The following is a 13,164-nucleotide window of genomic DNA, read 5'->3' as shown; positions in this document are numbered from 1 at the left end:
ATGAGTGTGCAGCTGCCAGAGCAACTGGTCCGGGGTCATGGAGGAGCCCTAGGTCCCACTGTGCCTGCCCCAGGCTGCCCACTTCCTGCGAGCGCCACTGTCACCACCCCCTCCCCCGAGCCGCGCTGCAGACGACTCAGCCGGGTGTCTCCTCTCCTCTTTCAGTTCTTCTCGTGCTTAGTGATGATCGCCTACGGACTGAGCGCTTTCTTCAGCTTCCAGGCCTGGCGAGGAGTCGGCAGCAATGCGGCCACCAGTCAGATGGCTGGCGGCTATGCCTAAACCCCCGGCCACGGCCCACCGTGGGGCTGAAGGCTGCAGCCGGGTCACACGTGGGGTGGCCCTGCGGGGCAGCCCAGAAGGGACGACACTTGCTCCTGTCTGACCGTCAGACGTGGGCTCACCCAACACTCCCAAGGCATCCGATCCTCCCTCCGGCTCGGCCCGGGTCGCCTGCTCGTGGACTGGAGCGAGCCAACAGCCGAGACTGGCTCGTCCCCCTTATTCAGCAGAAGGTGACGGGGGACGCGGCTTGCTGTCTGCTCCGTCTAGAGGACTTCAGCGTCCGAGGCGGGGCCCAGCCTTCTCACCAGCACTAAGCACACTAACAAGGACCCCGGCCCTGCCGCCCCACCCACCCTATGGTTATAAGCCTAACAAGCAGCATGTATTTATTGCCATCACAGTCTCTGATCCAGGAGCGCGGAGCAAGCTCATGAAACCGTGCCGGGCCCTTAAAACACAATTCCGACCTGACCCTCCCCCAAACCAAGTCGCTGGAGACTTTTCTGACAGCGTGCTCTTCCTTCCCTGTATTTCACACTTATGGTTATTTTTTTAAAAGAGAGACTTTTAATTTTTTTTGTTAATCCTCACCCGAGGTATTTTTCCATTGATTTTTTAGAGAGTGGAAGAGATAGGGAAAGACAGAGAGAAACATTGATGTGAGAGAAACACATTGATTGGTTGCCTCCTGCACATGACCAGGGCCCAGGCCGGGGAGGAGCCTGCAACCATGGTACATGCCCTTGACCGGAATCGAAGCCAGGACCCTTGGTCCACAGGCTGGCTATCCACTGAGCCAAACCAGCTAGGGCCACTTACGGTTATTTAGAGCAGACTGGCTTTAAGCAACTTCTCAATGATGAAAGCCTGTCTCAAGGCTTCCCTCCCCTCCCAAGCCCTAGTTTGTAACAGCCCGTTTGGGGAAAGCCACCGTCAATACGGCTGCTTCCCTGACCCTGCTGATTGGACACTTGGGACATGGAGGCGGGGCATCAAGGCCTTGCCTGGTGAGTTGTCATATGCTTGGTGGTGACTGTTGTTTTCATTTTTTTTTGTTTTGTTTTTTACAAAAATAAAGACAGAAGAACTTGTCTGAGTTGGTTCTTGCAAAACACCTCAATTTTACTTAACAATACAAAAGCATTTAATGAGCGCCACATCAGTACAGAAAACACACAGCCTCTATATAGCTCATCCTTTAAAACCAGAACAGCCACATGAAGTCAGTACAGATTCTTATTTTTACTTAAAAACATCTAAGGTGCACACCGGGAGCTGAGCTAACCAGCAGACACTGCGCTGGTGGGAAGGTTTTGACAGGAAGGCATTGCAGACCCTCTGTTCCAACAGAAAACCTAACTACCCGATTTATACAGAAAAAGCTGGCGCGAGCCTGCACGAACACCACATGCTGAGCAAAGGGGACCTGGGCCTACTTCAGCGGAAGCGCACACGGAAGCACACACTCGCGGGCGCCATCGGAGCATCCGCGTTCGTGGCACTAACAACTAGAAAGCATATAATACTTTGATCTTGAAGTGGGTAATCGTGGAACTTCCAAGATTATATCCACTAGGTTAGCCTGAGTATTCACCTATAAAAATAGTTTCTTTCAAAAATGCTTAAAGGAGAGTTCTGGAAACGGGGGGCGACATCAGGACCGGAAGACAGTGACACGGGGACTGGGGCCTGCGGATGTGAGACTGGGCGTTGACTTGGACGTGTAGCTTTTAGGTAAAGGACATCTCTCTCGGTGACTGACAGCCAAGACCCTCGGTGGTGATAGGAGCTCCAGATGTTTCAAGTCCGGCAGCAGCTTGAGGAACACCCTTGATAAATGCTCCCAACCAGGGAAACCCATGGGTGCGACACCCCAACACGTGTGGGGGGGAAGCAAGCCCCCAGGTGGAATGCTGGACGTGGACTTGTCCACAGGCGCTGCCTCAAGCCCCCGAGAGAGATGCCCACCGAGGGGGGAGCACTAGGGTTACTGAACACAAGGGTTTTCTGAAGAAACGGGTCTCAGGAGGGTCATACCATTTTTTTTTCTCCATCAATACTTGATGTTAACGAAGGATTGCGGAACAGAGCCGGTCTCCCCAAGACCTATCCTGTCGCTAGCTGTAGCCGACGCCTCTCCCGTGCCCTGGGCTGATGTTCAACAATCTCGTTGCTGGAGGGGACCTAGTGCCGCAGGTTGTTCTGGGAAGCGGGCAGGGAGGATGACTTGCACAGTGACGTCACCACGAGACCACTGCTTAAGTCCAGTCCCCGGCCTTCTTTTTCCTGCAAGGGAAAAGAACACTTCAAGAGGCAAGACATAAAACGGTCCTCCCTCGCTCAGAGCCCGCCTGGGGAAGGAGGTGGGAGTGTGGGGCACCAGGAGCACAGGGAGGGGAGGGTGATTTGCATTTTTGCTCAGCACTGGCCACGGTCAGTCTTAACCACAGAACGGGATTCCTCGGTAAGGATCCCAGGTCCCGGCTGGAGGAGGACAGCAGCTCACCGACACCCAGTAGGTGCCACTGGCCAAGTGGCCAAGCTCACAGGGAGGTGGTTTGTGTTCATTCTTAGAACGCCCTAAGTGGTTCAGTGTGGCCAATGGAACAGGCGAGAGTGACTTACTAAAAACACAAAATTAAAAGAAGAAAAAACAGGTGACTTACTGCTCTGTAGTCCAAAAACATTTCTTTAAAAGCCAGAAAATCGGTAAACGTGAGCAGCATGTCGAATATGTCACCGGCCACCTCATCTTTGTGGTGCCTGCAAAAGGAAAGGGTGGCTGTTTCACGAATGAATGGTGAACACTGTCTCTTCAAGGCTTCGGTCAAAGGTTCTGAGGCCTTTCTACCCGGGACCCAACCACCAAGCACTGGAAGAAAGAGGGTCTTTTTTTCCAGACCAGAGGAGGAGGGAGGTGAAAAAGGCAAAACACAGAGTCAAGCTCAACTCACTGTAAGGTTGTCGTGAAGGCCGCCATGTTGAAGCCAGGAATCCGCTCCAGTAGCTGTTCTTCAATGTACTTTTCCACTAAAGAAATCTAAGTGAGAAAGATCTTGTCAGACCTCAGGACTGCTTTTCAGAAAGCCTGTCCTAAGAGCCGATCCTCTGTGCCAGGCCCTGTGGTGAGTGCCGGGGACACCAGAGACCAAAACACAGCTCCTGGCCTCTTGGACGGCCTGGCCCACGGAGGGAGAGGCACTCGGTCATTATACTGTAACAACACGCACGCTCTCCGATCAGTAGGGGCAGCAGCAGGGCTCCCCCCACCCCTGGCCGGAAGTGAGGAATGAAGTGGCTTTTTCTTCCTGGGCAGGTGGGATCTGTGCAGAACAGACACAGAAGTTCTGGATAGAGGCAATCCAGGATCCTTAGAAGCTGAGGCCTGGCCTGAAGGAACCTGCACTGACTGCCGAGCTGCTATGTTAAGAAAAGAAGGTTCCGGAGGCTCAAACCCATTCTCAGCCAGATGGTATCATTCCAGGAGGCCCTGACCTTGGCAGAGGGGGGACACCCAAGGGTCAAGAATGGAAGTTCCTGGATTCTAGTCTTGGTTTTGCCACCCACTAGTTAGCGGTCTTGGTCTTGGTTTTCATGTTCACCTGATAAACATACATACCTGGATTAGTAATAGGAAAAGGGTGTGTGAAAGCCAAAAGGTCAAAAGTATACAAATGCCTGGTGTGGTGGCCCCACCAATTGTAACTGAAAACAGGATCATGATAAAGCCAAACAGCTTGTGAAATAGAAGTTAATGAAATCATCACATATTTGAAAAACAGCCCCAAAAGCTGTGTGCGGGAAAGTGACAGGAGATGAGAACTAAACCAGATTCTAACAGAATTCCTGGCAGGGTATGGTGGCAGATTTGAAAATCAAGAAAATTTCAGCATCTTTTGATTCTAAATTCACATTTTAATGAGACCGTAATCTCTGGCAAGAGAAATAGAAATCCACTTACATATTCGTTAAAAATAGGCGTGTAGATGAGTTTATTCTCTTCTGTGTCTTCAAATTCCTGGTAGTACTTGTCCATGAAATTTCTCTGTAATAACTGGAACTCGTCATCTGAACCACAATAAAAAACAACTATTATTTTTAATGCAAACTAAAAACCATTCTGATTTACAAACAGGCAGGAGCTACATGTCAGAAGTGGTTTCTCAACGGTCAGTCTACAGGAGAGAAAACTAAAGGTGTTTCAAGGCAAGGAAGTATTAAACCCGGGACCCTTCAGTCCGCAGGCTGACACTCTGAGACCCACTTAGCCATCTGGCTTTTTAAAAAAATGTATTTTTATTAATTTCAGAGAGGAAGAGAGAGATAGAAACATCAATGATGAGAGGGAATCATTGATTGGCTGCCTCCTGCACGTTGGACCGAGCCCGCAACCCAGGCATGTGCCTTTGACCAGAATCGAACCTGGGACACTCTATCCACTGAGCCAAACCGGTTAGGGCCAAACTGGCTTTTTTATTAGTATTTTAAAAATTGTTCTTAAATATACACAACAGCCGTAGCCAGTTTGTGATAGTCTGGGCTTACAGGAGTTCATTTTCCCACAGGGCAAGGGTATCCATAAAAGGCAAAAGAACTCAAAGTATTCCTCAGTATCCCCCCAAAACCCTCAGATCCACATGGAATGAGAGCTTAGTGGTGAAACATCTGTATTTACAGGTAAGGGCATGACCCTTTACCACACCTACCTGGACATACAAACACTCGGTCAGTGATTTTCAGACTAAACTAGAGTAAGAGAGACAGCGAGTAACACCAAATCACAGCCTTCTTTTCCTCAATCTCAGAAGACTTGAAGTCAATAGACAACATTGTCTCAAATTTTAAGTTTCTCTCCCCCACACATGTGCCTTAAACCTTTGGTGCCAATTCCTTAGTAGGAATTATGGGTGCCAAAATGAACCCACAAACAGGAAATACCTTGTTTGATTCATGCATGTGTGCTATGGTTATGGCATTACTTTGTATGAAAATGTTAAAAGGAAAAACTAAAAAACTGAATTGCTCTTCGTCTCTGATATAAGGTAGCTCAATATTTCCTGAAGTTTTGCCAAAAGCCCCGTAACTTCTAGGTGTCGGCTTTCCTGAAAAGTTCCTTCCTGAGGCCGGAATCGGTGGGGATTTGCTGTGTTAAGCAGTATGGGCTGTTTGCCTCTAAGACAAATCACAGTAGGACTTAACGTTACACTGTGCTACATTAAAAACTATACGCAGCTCCGATGTCTTCTCTCTTAAAAATTAACTCTCAGTGTCCTTAAAAGCACGGGTCTGAGATGTAAGAGCACAGGCCACACGGGCAAGGAGACTTACCCATGATAATGTCCTCCAAGTAGCCAACCACAGCGTCGAATTCTGCATCAGAGGCGGAGGAGCTGGAAAACATGCCTGGATTAGGTGCTGTTTCAGATCGTGTTGTTGTTTTTTTAAATTATGTACATTTTCATGCACACGCACACACACACACACACACACACACACACAAATGGATAGCGAAATAGGCGTCCTATCCCTCGGCTTCAACAATTAATTACTGTCTAACCTAACAATTCCAAAGAGAATAAAACCCACTGGGCGCATCTCGACATCCAAGATGAACAGCAATGCCTCCACTTTTCAGGAAACCCGATGTGACACAGAATTACAAAGTGGGACAAATAAAGGGTCGCATAGGCCATCTTCACGGCTGCTCCGCACGTCTCCCGTGGGGCCCGCTCACCACATTTTGGCCGGCAGCCTACCCCTCTGCTGGTGCCCGGACCCGGCGCGGGCGATGCCGGCCGGGAGGGGGCACTGAGACCAGGAGCCCTGGTGCTGGCGGGTCCTCTCCCGCGGCCTCGGCAGCTCCAACCGCCAGGTTTGGCCGACGAAGGAAGAGCGGAGGCGGGGGTGGGGGACTGTGATGGAGGCGTTGGTCAACGCGTGACACCCGCCGTGCCCTCCTGTCCTCCGGGCCCGAACCAAGGGTCCCACCAGCAGCAGAACCGACCCCGGGGATTGGGGCGGAGCCTTGATAGTCTCCCACCCGCCAGGGGACCCGTTTCTAAGGGCAGAGGCCGAGATCGAGCGCCAGTGGGCCCGGGCCCGGGGAGGGTCACCTACGAAGACAGCACGAAGCTCTCTTCCTCTAGGGTGTCCATCGCCGCCGCCGCCGCATCCACCCCGCGCAGGCGAGCCGGCCCGTCCGCCTCCTACCCGGCCCGCGGCCCGGACGCAACCTCCGTTCTGCCCCGCAGAGCCCCAACGGGCATCGGGGAGGCCGTGCCGCCGAGCCCACGGGCGGGTCACGGCCTAGCCACGCGCGGGCCGGGCCTCTGCCCGCCGGGCCTCCGCGCGAGCCTCTGCAGCCGCGGCAGGGGCCTGGCGGCGATCACCGACTTCGGGGCGCCGCGCCCGCCTCCCGTCACCATGGTCACCGCAACCTCTTCCGCTGCCTCGCAACGCCCGACAGCCAATCACAGGCGCGCGTTGCGCGACGCCAGGGGCGGGGCAAACGGGAGGAGGAAGTGAGGGAAAAGGATGGGAAGTCGCGGGGGCGGGGGCGGAGCGGGAAGGAAGCTGGGCCTCCGTGAGCACCCAGGGCTCGGTGACGTGGTCTCTCCCTGTGCGGCCATTACATCTCACGTCGCCCCCGTTTTATGGAAGGAATCCAAGCCAAGTGCCTCAGTTTCCTCATTTGCAAATTACAAGAGTTAAGAAGAGGATGCAGTAGTTTACAGCGGATTTTGAGAGCACTATACATAGCAAATCTCTTGAGAGGCAGTCCTTAGTTTTGGAAGCAGATAATTGCCGATGTGCAAGGCAGCTACTCCCTCTCGTGGAAGGAAAGCCTCATCGCAAGAAGTGGGTGTCTTGTATGTCACGCATATTCACATCATAAAGATTCGGCAGTAAATGGTCTCTTGGCCAATTAGGCGAGAGAAAAGTTGATAGAACCCCTTTGAGCAACGCAATCAGAAAAAAAGTCCTTTCCAATGCTGCCAAATTTTGCCAAAAAGATTCCCTACAGCAGATTTCTCTTGACTGGACCACTGGGCACCGTCTCTCCGGTTGCATTTATTCATCTTGGCCGAATGTGTGGTGCCTGGGTACAGGGATTTGTTATCAGGACAATGGTATCTCAGAGGCACCAACTCTGCGCAGCACCAGAGAGAAGCCAGGCATCCGGAAAGGTTTGCTGCATAACCGGGCCGAGTTCTGTTTATGTCAAGCACTGGCCACACAGTTCAAAGCAAACTCAGCAAATTTCCTCATGACCTACTTTCTCTATAAACCACTTATTTCTTTTGGACTAAATGAACTTGCCCACCCTTTCTTTCTTTAAAAAAATTTTTTTTATTAATTTCAGGGAGGGAGGGAGAGGAAGAGAAAGATCAATGATGACAGAGAATCATCACTGATCAGCTGCCTCCTGCACGCCCCCTACTGGGGATAGAGCCCCCAACCGTGAGCTCCTGGGTCACAGGTTGAAGCTCAACCACTGAGCTACCCAGGCCAGGCCTGCTCTCCCTTTCTACTGCTAAATCATGGATGGGATCAGAGTGGAGGATGAAACAATGATTTCATCTGTCCTGGTCATCTATCACTGTTACAAACCACCCCAAACTCTTAGTGGCTTAAAACAATTATTTTGCTCAGGAAGCTGCACTTTCAGGACTTGTAGGGACAGCTGGTCTCTGCTCCACTCCTCCTCAGCTGGGGCAGGTAGAATGGGGCTAGAGGAGCCTCTTCCCAGAAGCTCACTCCCATGGCTGCAAACTTGGTGCTGGCTCTTGGCTGGGAGCTCCGTGTGGATGGTGGTGAAAGGATTGGGGTGGAGGGACCTCAATTCCTCTCTATGTAGGTCTTCCCTTGGTTTTTCTCACACCATGGTGGCTGGGTCCAAGAGCAAATACCTCAAGGGGCAGGAAGTGGAAGCGTCCAGTCACGTAAAGGCCTGGGACGAGGAATCTGGCACAGTACCACTTCCACTGAAGTGTATTGGTCAAGCAGACACAGAGCCCACCAATTTAAGGGAGGGGACACAAAGCTCATTTATAGACGGGAGGAATGTCCAAGAACTTGTGACCATCTTTAATCCACTTCACCTTCTCTGGCTAATAGAACAAATGGGGATAAAGACAATAATCATAGGTACCCACTTAGGCATGTGCCAAGTATTGGTGCTAAACGTTTATAAACACATTCTCTCTTTTTGAAATATTTGAAACGAGGGAGGTGGAGGAGAGTATGGGGTGGGGGGTGGGGGAGCGTAAATGGTGATGAAAGGAGACTTGGGAAGGTGAACACACAGTACAGGGTGCAGATGATGTGTTGTGGAATTGTGCATCTGAAACCTGCATACTTTTGTTAACCAGTGTTAGCCCAATAAATCCAATAGAAGTGCATAGAAAAAGTGAAATACTTGAAACTGTGATTTAAAAGAAACACTCCAGCCCTGGCTGGTTTGGCTCAGTGGACAGAGCATCAGCCTGTGGACTGAAGGGTCCCGGGTTTGATTCTGGTCAAGGGCACATGCCCTGGTTGCGAGCTTGATCCCCAGGAGGGGGTGTGCAGGAGGCAGCCAATCAATGTTTCTCTCTCATCATTGATGTTTCTATCTCCCTCTCCCCCCCCTCTCTCTGAAATCAATAAAAATATATTTAAAAAGAAAAAAAGAAACACTCCATGACTGGGCAGCATGGCTTAGTGGTTGAGCGTTGACCTATGGATCAGGAGGTCACGGTTGGATTCCGGTAAGGCCATATACCTGGGTTGCAGGTTTGACCCCCAGCATGGGGCATGCAGGAGGCAGCCGATCAATGATTCTCATCACTGATGCTTCTATCTTCTCTCTCCTGCTCCCTTCCTCTCTGAAATCAATAAAAATATATTTAAAAATAAATAAAAATGAAAGAAACACTCCATGAGGAATTACCATTTCAATTTTATAGATCAGGAAACCCAGGCTTGGAAGTACTTGCATACTTGTGGGAAGTGACAGTATGGGGCTGGAATCTGAGAGGAGGCTCACTCCTGTTTTACTCATCATGCCCTATGGAGGGCCCCAACCCCCAAGTTGTCAAACAATCCTGGAAATCAGAACAAGGTACTTTTCTGGGGAAAAAACCTGAATGATGGCCTTCTTGTATAAAAAATACATTTACTTGAATATATTAAATGTTTTCCATAATAAATCCTTGTGGGTATTAATAATTAGAGTAGCAAAAAAATGTATACTATTTAGAAGAGCGATCCTAGTTGGATAGTTTGTTTTCTTGGATACATATTCGAGATGGTTGAAATTCATGAAATATCATTTTCTGCAAGTGAAGTTGTTTCTGTCACTGAGTCGCTGTTTCCTGGTGTTCTGGCATGACTTTACCTTGCTTTAGCATCATCATTCAAAAAAGGTGGCAATTCATTAGAAACATTTTTTTTGGCTGGCTGGAATCCTGGGGGTATTTCCGGGAAATAAAAACATATAAATTACATGCCTGGCCAGGTGGCTCAGTTGGTTGTAGCATTGTCCTGTGCACCAAAAGGTTGAGGGTTCAATACACGATCAAGGCCCATGCGGGAGGCAACCCATTGATGCTTCTCTCTTGCATGGATGTCTCTCTTTCTAAAATCAATAAAACATATCCTCTGGCGAGGGTAAAAAACAATCTAATGCATGACTTGACAATAAACAAATAATAAAAATTAAAAATATATACATTACATATTGTTCTCTCTGGTACAATATACCATCAGCAAAAGTCTAGCTTTCCATTTCTCTTAAAATGCTTACAGACCACACAGAATATAGATCATTGTTTACCCTCTTCCACATAGCTTGGCAATTTTTTCTCTTCTATGTGGAGTAAATGTCTTTCCCTTTGAAGCAACTCCTAAATTAGAACTTTGCTTCCATCCAGAATAATTTAATATTGAAATCCTTGTTTTATGGTCTAGAACAGTGGTCAGCAAACTCATTAGTCAACAGAGCCAAATATCAACAGTACAACGATTGAAATTTCTTTTGAGAGCCACATTTTTTAAACTTAAACTATATAGGTAGGTACATTGTTACTAACTTAATTAGGGTACTCCTAAGGCTTAGGAAGAGCCACACTCAAGGGGCCAAAGAGCCGCATGTGGCTCGCGAGCCGCAGTTTGACGACCACTGGTCTAGAAGAATTGGAAAAGTAGCCCAGCTGGTGTTGCTCAGTGGTCTTCCTCCCACTACCAGACGTAAGCAAGCTCCATGAACAGATCTGTTTTGTATACAAGTGCCCAGAATAAAGATTTGCTGGGTGGACAGTGATTAACCTCACTTCTTAATTCTAACACGTGATTCTCTCCTACTCTGGAAAGCAGCCCTTATACCTGAGAGTATGCTGTCTTAGAACTTTAGCAGCAGGGACCAATGAAAGTTGTGAAATCTTAGTTTAAAAAAGGCAACAAATGTTTTATTTCTTCAATGCAAATTACTGTATTCACCACAAGCTAAAGAACATATATATATATATATTTATATTTATATATATTTTTGAATTTATGGAAGACTAACGACATGGGAAAAATCCAGCACCCCAACAAGTACGGCCAGGAAGGAAACCAGCACTGTAAGAGGACATTTTAATGAACTACAAACGAAAAAGGGTAGGGAAGGAAGAAAAAATGTGCATTGAGTTTAAGACACTGTAAAACTCAGAAGACATATTTACTATTCAAGTATAAACTCAGTAAGGACTTGGCATAAATTGAAAGGCAGCTGCTGAGGTACACCATTATAAAGTAAATTCTATGGATTTACAATTCTACCTTCCAATTTTCTGGGAGAAAAAAACCAAACTCTTGAAGGTCTTCACCAGAGACCCTGAGAGGGAGGAACACTTTGATGGAGATACAGTCAGCAATCCATGATTGAATTCACCATTCAAACATGTTATTTATTCAAAACAACAGGAATACGTGCTCTCAGACCGTCTTCTAAGAGTTTCTGAGACTGTTAGTTCAAGCGTTTCAAAGTATGTTACTTTCAAAAACAATACTGATTAAAAACAATTTTTTTAACCAAAAAACCTGATTTGATGGTACCTTAAAAATAGCTTAAATACCAAATTTTCTCCAAACATTGCAATTAATTCAAGAATTCATCCTGCATTGTTAAAACATGTTTTCCTCACGAAATGTGGGTACTGAAGTTGGATAGAAACACCATGAATGTGAAAATACCACCGATTTTCTGCATTTAAAAAAAACTAGAATGTTCTTTGGAATCACTGAAATATCAAAAGTTTGGGAGTTTTCTACAGTCTGTGCACCTTCTTTCAGGCTCTCCAAATTGCTCGTAGTATTGACCTGTGTGGTTCTAGTTTTATAGATTCAAGTTTTACAGTGCAATAGCCACACTTAACACACTGCTATCTCTGACCAACGGGAAGTTATACTCAACCCAGAAATGCTGCCGTTTACTTCTCCATAATGACCTTCTGTCCAAATAAAACTTCAGAATATGAGACAAACATCCTGCGTTAGACAATCAAACGAACCCAACAGGGAGAAATCCGGTGTGGCCCCAGCACTCTGGAGGGTGCTGCCCCCTGTCGCTTCAGGGAAGTACCACAGGCCTCACTTGTTAGCACTCAGCTTTCCTTGGCCTTGAAAGGAATTTCTCAGGGCTGGCAAGTTGGGTTAGATTCTAAGAGAATTTTGTCTTTGACAAACTACCATTTTTAGCATAAAATCTGGCCATGGCTATAAGTTTCAATGTGCGTACAACTGATTAGAGATGGGTTTTTTCTTTTTCTTTTCCACACTGGCTGGAATTGAGTAGAAATAAGTCCGTGTGTCTCTTCCCGTGTGTCATGAAATATGAGAGATCTGTCTGACTCTAGACGCTATTTCTTTCCGACACAATGGGCAGGTCTCCAGTTGCAAGGCACAATTCATGCACAGGTCACTGCGGAGAAAGACAAACACCAGTTAGGTTAATGCATCAAGAGGCCAGACTGACCGATGTGATCGAAAATGTTAACAAGCTTATTAATTGAAAGAGTAATAATTCATGGCTAGTAAGATGAAGTACATATATAAATAAATAACAAGTCTCCCTCTCATTTCCTCCTCGATCCTGTTTTGGATTTGTCTACTAAGGAAGCTGTGCTCATATTTAAGATAGCTGGTTCTAAGTTTTTAGATTCAGCCTTCATTCATGAGCCCTTATTATGTGCAAAAACCACTGAGAGGGCCTGAGAGCACAGAGATGAATAAGACCAGATCCTGGTCCGACTGGTGTGGCTCAGTGGTTGAGCATCGACCTATAAACCAAGAGGTCACGGTTTAATTCCCAGTTGGGGCACATGCCCAGGTTGCACAGGCTCTATCCCCATTGGGGGGCGTGCAGAAGGCAGCCGATCAATGATTCTCTCTCATCATTGATGTTTCTATCTTTCTCTTCCTCTCCCTTCCTCTCTGAAATCTATATATATATATATATATATATATATATATATATATATATATATATATGTATATATACCAGATCCCGCTGTTTGTTTGCGATCTTAACATACTTACAAAGATCAAAAAGGGTATCAACCTACCCAACCTTTAAACTCTGCATCTGCCTGTGAGACCCTGATAACTAAACCTCCAAAGGGGCTCAAAGTGAGGAATTCTTGGCTGCGGAGGTGATATCAAGGAGCAACCGTAGCTGGAGCCACTGAACCCTTCTTTCAGGAGAGAGACCAGTACAGATAAGGGTGAAATGAGGTACACTGAATGCACTTTCCTTAACAGCCGTTAGATAACAACACATCTCAAAAGACGGCAGATTCACGGCCCAGGCTGAGGCACACTTGGGGGTGACAAACGGGTCCGTCACTCCAGGCTCTG

The 13,164-nt window shown here is 47.5% G+C and overlaps 2 protein-coding genes across 6 annotated transcripts in view; both read right to left on the bottom strand.

Annotated features, from left to right (window-relative positions):
* Window positions 1-1,378: 1,378 nt before the first annotated feature.
* Window positions 1,379-6,667, bottom strand: ARL2BP (ADP ribosylation factor like GTPase 2 binding protein). 3 transcript variants are annotated; one of them, XM_006106649.3, is made up of 6 exons: window positions 6,403-6,667; window positions 5,614-5,675; window positions 4,247-4,353; window positions 3,240-3,325; window positions 2,952-3,048; window positions 1,379-2,571 (listed from the first exon to the last, which is right to left on the bottom strand). In XM_006106649.3, exons 1-6 carry the CDS (start codon window positions 6,438-6,440, stop codon window positions 2,470-2,472), a joined length of 492 nt encoding a protein of 163 aa, XP_006106711.1. In that variant the 5' UTR covers window positions 6,441-6,667; the 3' UTR covers window positions 1,379-2,469. The 3 variants fall into 3 exon arrangements, with proteins under 3 accessions (XP_006106711.1, XP_023603201.1, XP_023603200.1); XM_023747433.1 differs by having other exon boundaries at window positions 6,399-6,666; XM_023747432.1 differs by lacking the exon at window positions 6,403-6,667 and adding an exon at window positions 6,020-6,039.
* A 4,047-nt stretch (window positions 6,668-10,714) lies between these two features.
* Window positions 10,715-13,164, bottom strand: part of RSPRY1 (ring finger and SPRY domain containing 1) — a 29,509-nt gene continuing 27,059 nt past the window's right edge. For all 3 annotated transcript variants that reach the window (XM_006106644.3, XM_006106645.3, XM_023747430.1), the window contains exon 15: window positions 10,715-12,229. In XM_006106644.3, coding sequence (XP_006106706.1) covers window positions 12,133-12,229 — 97 coding nt within the window. In that variant the 3' untranslated portion in view covers window positions 10,715-12,132. The remainder of the gene's footprint in view (window positions 12,230-13,164) is intronic.

The sequence above is a fragment of the Myotis lucifugus genome, unplaced genomic scaffold (genome assembly GCF_000147115.1).
Source record: "Myotis lucifugus unplaced genomic scaffold, Myoluc2.0 scaffold_876, whole genome shotgun sequence".
Lineage (NCBI taxonomy): Eukaryota > Metazoa > Chordata > Mammalia > Chiroptera > Vespertilionidae > Myotis > Myotis lucifugus.
The sequence above is the reverse complement of the archived record's forward strand: the minus strand, read 5'-3'. Positions and strand labels throughout refer to the sequence as shown.